The sequence below is a fragment of the Pinus tabuliformis genome, chromosome 5_1 (assembly GCF_031772625.1).
Source record: "Pinus tabuliformis cultivar Carrire ecotype Pingquan chromosome 5_1, CPIR1, whole genome shotgun sequence".
Taxonomy (NCBI): Eukaryota; Viridiplantae; Streptophyta; class Pinopsida; order Pinales; family Pinaceae; genus Pinus; species Pinus tabuliformis.
In genome coordinates this window covers 176,590,560-176,601,477 of record NC_142305.1, presented here as the reverse complement: position 1 = coordinate 176,601,477, position 10,918 = coordinate 176,590,560, and the positions used below count along the sequence as shown (strand labels likewise).

Here is a 10,918-nt window from a genome sequence, read left to right as displayed (position 1 = left end):
GCAAAATGTTGTTTTTCCTAGGATGCACTCATTTCATTGGTTGCTTGATTTTCTTGATTTACTATAAGTTTCTATGTAGCAGATCTCTTCCAGCATTAGGCCAGCTTACCAGCAATCACACCCTCCATCTGATCCATGCCCTATAGGTCTCCCAAACCTCACCTCAATTTTGCGGTAGTTTCCTTCATTTTTCATAGAACTTCTTCCTCTCTCCTTGAGCAAACCCAATCATCTTTATCTCTCCTGGTGATTCATGGTCAACCTTAGGTTCCCTAAAACCTCATTCCAATCTTCATCCACCTTTTCCACCCACTCTCATACTCTCAAAATAGCGAAAATTTCTCTTGGCCTCCTCCTGTAGGCCTCCTGTATTTTCCCTGTTTTCCTCCTATAGTTTTCCTGTGTGCTCCTGTAGTTTTTCCTGTAGGGTTTATTTTGAAGGCCAAGTGTGGGAAAATCCTCTAGAAGGCCACCTAATACCTCCTAGGACCCATCCACACCATCCTACATCCTCCCAAGCTCCAAAACCGCCCTCTAACGCCACCTGTTAGCTGCCACACTCAGACACAATAAAATAGATGCATGTTAAATTCACATAAAAACACATAAAAATCCAAAAATATGTTTTTTTGCTTATTTACTTTCAGAAATAGCATAGTTATATGTTTTTTACTTCCTTGAGTAGGTCATGGCATTTCTTTCATGGTTTCGATAGTGTTTTTGGCAAAAGTAGAATTAGCTTGTTAATTAGGGTTTACTAGGTTTTGCTTTACATTCCAGTCTTTCTCCTTTCTGTAGTCAGAATAGCATCTGTAGAGTAATCTTTCTTTCCTTTCATCACACATAGAGCTTCTTCTAAAATCTATAAAAGTTGGCTTGATCTCCTAGTGATCTCGCACCGACTGACCAAGTGACAACCTGCAGTGAGAACTAGTACTTGTGCATATAGCACCGATGCTTCCAAGTTTGTTACAAACTACCAGGTTGATAAAAGTAAAGTTGCTAGCCCAGGAGTTGCAACATTCTTGCTACAATACTGGCACCCACCACTTTTTGGTGTCGTTGTTGGGGAAGAGTCAGAGTATTTTGTGATTACTGCTTTCTTTTATTTCCTATTGCAACATTCTGCTAATAGTTTATTTCGGAAAAAGTAGACTAGTCATTTCTTTTCTTTTAGTTTTGCATTTCCTTACTTTCCTTTTCAATTCTGCAAATTTCCATTCAACAATTTTATTTCAGCTAGTTGCAATTTGTTTTGTTCAATGACAATTTCAGTTTTTGTAGGTACTTTCAATGTGGGGAAAAAGAAACAAAAAACCAACCAAAAATATTTCCTTTCATGCCTCGTAGGAGTAGAGATAACTTAGGAAAATTTTTGCCCAACACCCACACTGCTTCACACAGCCAGCCTTCTCTCTTCCTCGGTGGCTACAATCAAGAAGAACCCTTAGGTGAACATCTAGACATATTTGAAGAACCTGTAGGGGAAGAAGAAGAAGAAGAAAACATTCCTCTAGAGCCAATGGTTGAAAAAAAAAATGCTAGGGGAAATGGAGAGAGAATAGAGGGTACCTTCCCCATTTGGGAGACTAATGGGGAAACTAAAATGAAGAATATAAGTCCTTCAACCCTACCTCACTTCCATGGTCTGACTACAGAATATCCTGACACCTTCTTGTTTGAGTTTGTTGTCATCTGTCGAACTTATAACTATGCAGAAGACGAGTAAAAGTTGAAACTGTTCCCCTCTACTCTAAAGGACGCAGCACTGTGCTAGTTCATGGGATTACCTGGCAATATCATCACAACTTAGGCCTATAACACAACATGGAAGACCACCACCGGGTTCACACCCTACAAACTGGTCTATTGGAAGAAGGCTTTGTTGTCAATAGAGTTTGAATTCAACACCCTAAGGATGGTAGCTCAGCTGGACCTAGACCTCAGCCATGCACAGAAGGAGAGATTACCTCAGTTCAATGGATTGGATGAATATAAATTGCAAGCCCTTCTCCATGTATAGGTAGTTCAACTTCAGAGAAAGATATGGCATGATAGAAATATTAGGGAGAAGCAATTCCAAGAGGGAGATTGGGCACTACTCTATGATTCAAGATACAAGGATTTGAAAGGCAAGCTAAGGACAAGATGGCTGGTGTTAGACTCAGTCTTGTTAGTCTTCTATCAGAGTCAAATTCACTAAGGTTCATTTCACGTCATTTACAGTCTTAGATGCTATTTTGGTCAAAAAGAGTCTTCTCAGTTTCTAGGTCCAGGGTTTTGTCTCCAGAAGTGTGAAATAACGCTTGCAGGCCAAAGAGAGTTTCAATAAGGTTTCACTTCAAGATTCTCATTATTAATAATGTTGAAGGACATTTCTTCTTCAAAACTCTGTTTTGAAGAAGAAATCATCAAAGTATGTTTAATACATGATTGTTAAGGTTCTTCAAGCTCTACATTTCTTCAGGCAGCACTGGTCATCTTGCCCAGTTTCAGCAGCCCCTATCCCTACAGAAAATCAACCAAGAAAGGTCATCATTTCAAGCCAAAATCTGAATGGGAATTAAAACACTTCTATAGTATAATCTGCTATATTTGCATAAGAATCTTGCACTGTAGTTCGCAGATCCAATTTTGTTGTGACATAGCCAATGGAAGGAGTCTAATTAGCTTATAGGAGGGCTGAATATATTGTTTTCCACCAACACTAGGAGAGTCGAGTTATTTATCATTCAGGGGACCAGTTCCAAGAAGATTTGCTACCACCACTAGCTAATATCGAAGTCATAATGTCCAGAGTTGAGGGCTTGCAGTAGCTGAGATTAAATATATGGTGGTTGTCATTTTCAGATCCAAGGACATGTCAGTAAGGAACCTGTTCCAGATTTATTTATGCTCAGAATTTCAAGGTATTATGGCCGCATTGATGAGGGAACCATAGAGATTAAGCAGCCATCACTTCCCATACATTATTGTTGATGCTCAAATGCTATGAGAAGGGAGTTTCCAATCTTAGCAGATGCCGAGAGAAAAAGGGAAGTTCTGGGTGAATTTCTCACAATGACAGATTATGTTGTGTGCTCAGCAAAGTTTCCTCAGCCAGAGAGACGGGGTACTGCATATTGTTGTCATGCTTTTGCTATACGTGTGGGCAATTGTAAAATAGGCCTGAATAGAGGCACCATCTATTGCATGTGCACTTCTTGGTATGGCTCTGAGATTGCCTCGCCTCAAGTGTGTAATTGTGATTTGGGGTGAAGCAAGATGTATAGTGCTTGAAAACCATACCTGCAAGAAATCAACAAAGGAGTCATTACTTCAGTCAAAAAATCAAGCGGAAGCAAGAATTAAAATCCTTGTGATATGTAAGATGTTTCCACAATTGTCAATTCCTTGGCATACTAAAGACATCAAGGAGCCAAGGTGTTAACGTGGAGGAGCAACGCAATCAAATTGGAGGCAGCCGTGGGTAAATTTGGATGTGCGACGCATAAGCTAACTGTCACGACGCACTGGGCGCGTGCGGCGCATTGGGACATTTTCCACAGTGCAAAACTAGTACATGGGCGCAGCGCACTAGTGACACGCAGCGCATACCCAATGCAGCGCGGCGCATACAGCCCAAAGGCCTGAATTTTCACCAAATTCCCCCAGCTCAGACTTAGCGTGGATTTGCTAGCTATAGGGTGTTCTTAAACAGCCCTAAGCAGTGCGCCTTTGTAGACCTTCTTTACTATGCCTTGGACGCCCACAAAATCAATTCATGAGCTTGTTTTTCATAACCATAAGTTTGAGGAAACCGTGGCAATAAAAATTCCTGGAAACTATAGATGGTTGGGACACAAAACTACAGAATTCATTCATGTGCCCAGAATTCACTCCGAGATGCAAAGTGTTTGTACGAGGATTTATATGAAGGGTTTTGTTTAATCTCACACTCGGCGTTACTGAACCAAAAGAGCAACAATGGATGACGTCGCCGTAGTTCGAAGGATACGTTTTATATTCGAAGATCAAAATATGATAAGCAGGAGGCAGAGATCAGAGGAATCGGAGCAATGCTGGATGATTGTGAAGCCGTACTTGAAGACTATAGCTGACATTGCAGTTGATATTTCTTTTACATTCCAGCTTCATAGCAGTTGCCCTCATTGCATTTTTCTTTCGATGGAGGGATTCACCTTGCCATCCTCTCAACCTACATGTATTTTGAAGGACAAAGATATTGTTAGCGTGATTAAGAAGAGTGATGCATCGGAGAAAGATATCTTAACTAATGAGGGGCTTGAGAGTATAAAAGGGTCTGAAACAGTTGGAGAGAAACTGCCTGGATTTGGTGGTGTGAAGCTTCTTGCGATAGATGAGTTTGAGAAAGAAGCTGGAGGCTATGAAATTGAGCTTGAAGACTATGGAACCAACTCTGGAGATGGTGGTGGAAATCAAGCAGAAAAAGTTTCAATTTCAAAGGAGTTTCCAGGAGGAAAAGGGAATAATCTTCATGAATCCTACCCACAGCTACACTAACACCCATCAGAACCAGAACCAGAATAAGAAGGAGAGAAAATTGAAGAAACTCTATTGTGACTGGAGGAGAAGTTCAACTTCAATCACAAATGCGTGTTGTATTCATATTACTGTAGAATCGGCTGTGGTCACTGCCATGCCATCATCACCATCAGTTTAAGAGGCATCCCTTCTTCTCTTAAAACGAGGAAACGAGGAGGAACAACTTAAAATAAATATAATAGACATTATACACAACAATTCTGAATTGGTCACTCTTGAAGAAGAAATTCGCGAGAAAGAGAAGAAACAAAAAAAAAATTCAGTCAAGCGAACAGGGGAAAAATCCCTTGGAATAAGGGAAGGAAGCATAGCCCAGAAACAAGTTTAATTAAAGTAAATAAAAAATGTAGACGCTCTAGTTACATTGGCAGGCATTTTGAATACAAAATCAATAGAGCATGCAAAATGTCCCTTTTCTGCATTGGAACACTACTAGGAGGGACTTCATAGTGTATGAGACTTCAAATAGCCTTCTAGAATAGCCCCCAATTTGAGAACATAAATAAAAAGAAGTGGGAAAGAATTTCTCCTTGAACTTCAAACCATTGCAGATGGATCCATAATGACAAAGAACCATGCGTTAAATAGTTGTACGCTTCTTCAATGCCCTCACTGGACCTTGTCATCGAGTTCTGGTCCATCCTCACATTCTTTGAGGTATTGAGTATTATATTCCAAATCCACTTGAGGTCTATTTCTATATTCTCAATTCTTTCCTTGAGACCTTGGATTATTACAAAACCGTAGATGTACAGGTGGAATGTCGGCATTCTTATGGCAATCAAATTCATGTCGCCGATGGATTTTCTGGCAAAGTCTTCATTCAAAAGGCACGTTTAGTTTTCATTCAAATGACAAATGCTGAGTGCACTGAAGATAAGAAATAGCAGATCGCAGTGGATTATCCAAGCACTGTTCCAGATGCTACTTTCTTTCAGCAAATAGACATACAAGCATCCCTCTCATTGTTATATATGCTCTTACATCTGGCATAGCAGGCTATATTGCTGTTGGAAATGGTGGTTTCCTTTATTCAAGGCGGAATTTTAGTTTAAAGGCTATTTTTATTAAAAAAATAGTTTTATTCAAAAGGCCTAGGTAAATGAAAAGTGAAGAGTCATAGATTGAACGCCTACATTTAAAACAAAAACACTTGTCATAGCAGAGAAACAGGAACCAACGGTCTATTTTTAACTGCAGTTACAAATCAAAGGGATTTACATCTACAGATGCCACCTCTCGATTGGTCATCAGAGATTTTCAAAGGAAAAATGTAACGCAGCTCCTTTAGCGATGGATGGCTTTTCATCTTCAGTTAGTAATGATTAAATCATCCCATATTCTGAATCGATTCATTTTTTGATAGAGTGAGTCTATTTATTGTATAGAAAATTTTTGAAAAGGGTTCTGAGTTCTGGCAAACAGTGGGAGAGCTGTGAAGGAAAACTTCACTGTACAGTTTTTTGACAGGGATTTAATGAAAAGATATAGCTCTGACTCCTGAGATTCTTGTGGTGTGAATTTAGCATTTGTTTTTTCCTTTGTTTCATATGTAGCTTGTTATGTTTCCATTTCATTTCATAATCATTTCTAAATGAATACTTTTAAGTGAGAAAGGCAGAATCCAGTTTGCTGCTCTGCCTTGGGAAGGTATTCATGTTTTGTGTTTTCTTCTGTTTGATAAGGATTCATCTATTGCCCTTGTCAACCTCTTAGCGTTCTTTTCATTCCATATAATGTCAAAATTGAATGCTAAATTTATTGCCTGTCTTGCCTCCTGAGATAATCTGTGTCTCAGATTCAATTTCCCTGCTCATGCTATTCTCAATCCCACACTACCTAGAAAACCCGGTCATTTATCAAATTACCCCTTTTCCTACCCAATTTACTAGCCTAAAATTAGTTCCCATTTTTAGTCATCTCGCACCTGAGTGCTCATTTTATCGAGATTGACTGGAGAGAGCCCTCTCCTGTCCTCGTAGGGCTAGCTACGAGGCTGAGCTTGGTTTGATGTTGCCTTGAACCTGCCTTCCTTCAGCCTGAGGCAGATTCGAGCGCTAACATAGTGGCGACTCCACTGGGGACGAAGTTTACTTGTAGATTGTCTTGCCCCAGTACATATCTCAAGTTCAAAGCTGATTGTTGATGGTGAACAACGATCAGACATAAGAAGACGGCTGAAATCATTCACCTGGCGACTCCATTCACTGAAGAATCCATGCAATCTATCCTTCATGGTGACTCCACTGCAGAGGGATCAGTAGCTTTGAGATTTCTTAAGATGGATCGGATTGCAAGAAGATACACTCCCATGAGCTGAGATCACATCCCAGGATTTCCAAATAAAATGCCCAAGGTAGATTGGTCAAAGAATTTGCCTGTGTTCAGAAATGTGGAAGGTAATGAAGTTGTTCTTCATCTGGTGAAATTTCACATTCACGTGCATAAATTAAAGATCAATTTTCCTAAAGACTGTTTGATGAAAATGTTTATGGCTACTCTGGAAGATGAAGCCCGATCTTGGTATGAAAGTTTGCCACCTGCTTCCATTTATTGTCTAAAGGATTTTCATTCAATATTCTTTGAGAAGTATGAAGAATCTTATCCATCATTAAATCTAGTTCATGACTATTGCAAACATGCTTCTACTTTTATTGAAAGCCTTGAAAAATATTATGAAGATGATAATTTCATGGATGATGAGATCATGGAAGACCTGTATGAAAATACCTTTCAACAGTGTAAAGACGATCATGAAAATTTGCAGCATGATCAAGATTGTAGTATGGTGGAAGATGAAAGAATTCTACATCTTGACAGTCAACATGAATTATATGAAATAGATCAGCAGGTTGAAGAGTTCCATATGGCTGAAGTTGATGAAAGAAAAAGTGTTGGTTCAGATCTGTCAATAGAAGAAGACGGCATGCAAGTAAGTTCGGTTCTAATTTCAGAATGTCATAATGTCAGGACAGCTATTTCAGTTCCAGATTCAGACTGTGATGACCAAGAATGCCTAGTACGGAATCCTATGAAAGAGAACTCAGCTGATGAAATCATCTGGGATGAAGAAGACAAAGTCTTGGATCCAAATGTTCTCAGTTCATTAGAATACAGCCTTCATGAGGAGGTAATCCAGTCAGTGTATGAAAAACAAGATCAGACCTTCATTCAATACATTCACACCACAGAAGATCAAAACATTCAGGATTTCCATTCAGATTCCTCTTCATATGTTTCATGTGTTGAAATGTTTTTCCAAGAAGATATTTGCTCATCTACCTGTTCAGAGTTTTTTGAAGCCCAGGAGCATAGTTTTACTAAAGCACATGATGAAGGAAGATCCGAATTTGAAGCAAAGGACACCTTGTTCCTTCAGCAGGAAGAAAGACTTCATGTTTTTTAGGATCCAATGGCAGATTTGTTGCAGTCAGCTGTGAAAGTGTTAATTGCAGTGTTCAGTGATGAAGGAGATCATGGTCAACTATGTTTTTGGATGCCTAATGATCAGTTTGTACTGTTGACCAGAAGATCTGATAGGAAGAATCAGGAAAGAAGGCATCTGCTTGATTGGTTACATTAGCATTTTCATATAGTTTGATCGCATATTGCCTTGTAAGAAACACAGGTGGCCAGGTACTGCCACCCAGCTTTAAGTTTTAAGTTCAGGTCTTAGTGTTTTTGAGTACAGTTTGTCGAGTTAGTTTTTCAGTTATTACAGATTTACAATTGAGTCAGTTTGAGTCCAGTTTCAGTCAATAAATGCGTCAAAGTCTGTGTTGGTTGTTGAAATAATGACTCCATAGCCCAATAGACGAAGGCACTGTCTGCTCACCAAAAGATCTGTAGTTCTTGGCACCTCCACGGAGCGGCAGCTACCATCCCAATTGGATCCAATGTTAGACTCAGTCTTGTCAGTCTTCTGTCAGAGTCAAATTCACCAAGGTTCATTTCATGTCATTTACAGTCTTAGATGCTATTTTGGTCAAAAAGAGTCTTCTCAGTTTCTAGGTCCAGGGTTTTGTCTCCAGAAGTGTGAAATAACGCTTGCAGGCCAAAGATAGTTTCAATAAGGTTTCACTTCAAGATTATCATTATTAATAATGGTGAAGGAGAAATCATCAAAGTATGTTTAATACATTGTTGTTAAGGTTCTTCAAGCTCTACATTTCTTCAAGCAGCACTGGTCATCTTGCCCAGTTTCAGCAGCCCCTATCCCTACAGAAAATCAGCCAAGAAAGGTCATCATTTCAAGCCAAAATTCGAATGGGAATTAAAACACTTCTATAGTATAATCTGCTATATTTTCATAAGAATCTTGCACTATAGTTCCCAGATCAAATTTTGTTGTGACATAGCCAACGGAAGGAGTCTAATTAGCTTATAGGAGGGTTGAATATATTGTTTTCCACCAACACTAGGAGAGTCGAGTTATTTATCATTCAGGGGACCAGTTCCAAGAAGATTTTCTTCCACCACCAGCTAATATCGAAGTCATAATGTCTAGAGTTGAGGGCTTGCAGTAGCTGAGATTAAATATATGGTGGTTGTCATTTTCAGATCCAAGGATATGTAAGTAAGGAACCTGTTCCAGATTTATTTATGCTCAGAATTTCAAGGTATTGTGGCAGCATTGATGAGGGAACCATAGAGATTAAGCAGCCAACACTTCCCATACATTATTGTTGATACACAAATGCTATAAGAAGGGAGTTTCCAATCTTAGCAGATGCCGAGAGAAAAAGGGAAGTTCTGGGTGAATTACTCACAATGACAGATTATGTTGTGTGCTCAGCAAAGTTTCCTCAGCCAGAGAGATGGGGTACTGCATATTTGTTGTCATGCTTCTGCTATACGTGTGGGCAATTGTAAAATAGGCATGAACAGAGGCACCATCTATTGCAAGTGCACTTCTTGGTATGGCTCTGAGATTGCCTCGCCTCAAGTGTGTAATTGTGATTTGGGGTGAAGCAGGATGTATAGTGCTTGAAAACCATACGTGCAAGAAATCAACAAAGGAGTCATTACTTCAGTCAAAAAATCAAGCAGAAGAAAGAATTAAAATCCTTGTGATACTAAGATGTTTCCACAATTGTCAATTCCTTTGCATACTAAAGACATCAAGGAGCCAAGGTGGTAACGTGGAGGAGCAACGCAATCAAATTGAAGGCAGCCGTGGGTAAATTTGGATGCGCGGCGCATAAGCTAAGTGTCGCGATGCACTGGGCGCGTGCGGCGCATCGAGACATTTTCCACAGGGCATAATTGCACGGGCGCGGCGCACTGGTGATGCGCGGCGCATACAGCCCAAAGGCCTGAATTTGCACGAAATTCCCCCAGCTCAGACTTAGCATGGATTTGCTAGCTATAGGGCGTTCTTAAATAGCCCCAAGCAGTGCGCCTTTGCAGATCTTCTTTACTATGCCTTGGACGCCCACAAAATCAATTCATGAGCTTGTTTTTCATAACCATAAGTTTGAGGAAACCGTGGCAATAAAAATTCCTGGAAACTATAGACGGTTGGGACGCAAAGCTACAGAATTCATTCATGTGCCCAGAATTCATTCCGAGATGCGAAGTGTTTGTACGAGAATTTATATGAAGGGTTTTGTTTAATCTCACACTCGGCGTTACTGAACCAAAAGAGCAGCAATGGATGATGCACTGCAGTTCGGAGGATCCGTTTGATATTCGAAGATCAAAATATGATAAGCAGGAGGCAGAGATCAGAGGGATTGGAGCAATGTTGGATGATTGTGAAGCCGTACTTGAAGACTATAGCTGACATTGCAGTTGATATTTCTTTTACATTCCAGCTTCATTGTAGTTGTCCTCATGGCATTTTGATTTCAATGGAGGGATTCACCTTTCCATCCTCTCAACCTACATGTATTTTGAAGGACAGAGATATTGTTAGTATGATTAAGAAGAGTGATGCATCGGAGAAAGATATCTTAACTAATGAGGGGCTTAAGAGTATAAAAGGGTCTGAAACAGTTGGAGAGAAACTGCCTGGATTTGGTGGTGTGAAGCATCTTGCGATAGATGAGTTTGAGAAAGAATATGGAGGCTATCAAAGTGAGCTTGAAGACTATGGAACCAACTCTGGAGATGGTGGTGGAAATCAAGCATAAAAAGTTTCAATTTCAAAGGAGTTTTCAAGGAGGAAAAGGAAGTGATCAGAACAAGTTCAGTCCTGAAAGGGAAAGGAAAAAGGAATAATCTTCATGAATCCTACCCACAGCTACAATGACACCCATCAGAACCAGAACCAGAACAAGAAGGAGAGCAAATTGAAGAAACTCTGTTGTGACTGGAGGAGAAGTTCAACTTCAATCACACCTGCGTGTTG

At 39.9% G+C, this 10,918-nt stretch overlaps 1 protein-coding gene across 1 annotated transcript; it reads left to right on the top strand.

Moving 5' to 3' along the window:
- Positions 1-10,271: 10,271 nt before the first annotated feature.
- On the top strand, positions 10,272-10,700 carry LOC149163993 (coilin-like). The gene has a single exon (XM_089429333.1). The coding sequence runs from the start codon at positions 10,272-10,274 to the stop codon at positions 10,698-10,700; it is 429 nt and encodes a 142-aa protein (XP_089285459.1).
- Positions 10,701-10,918: the final 218 nt, after the last annotated feature.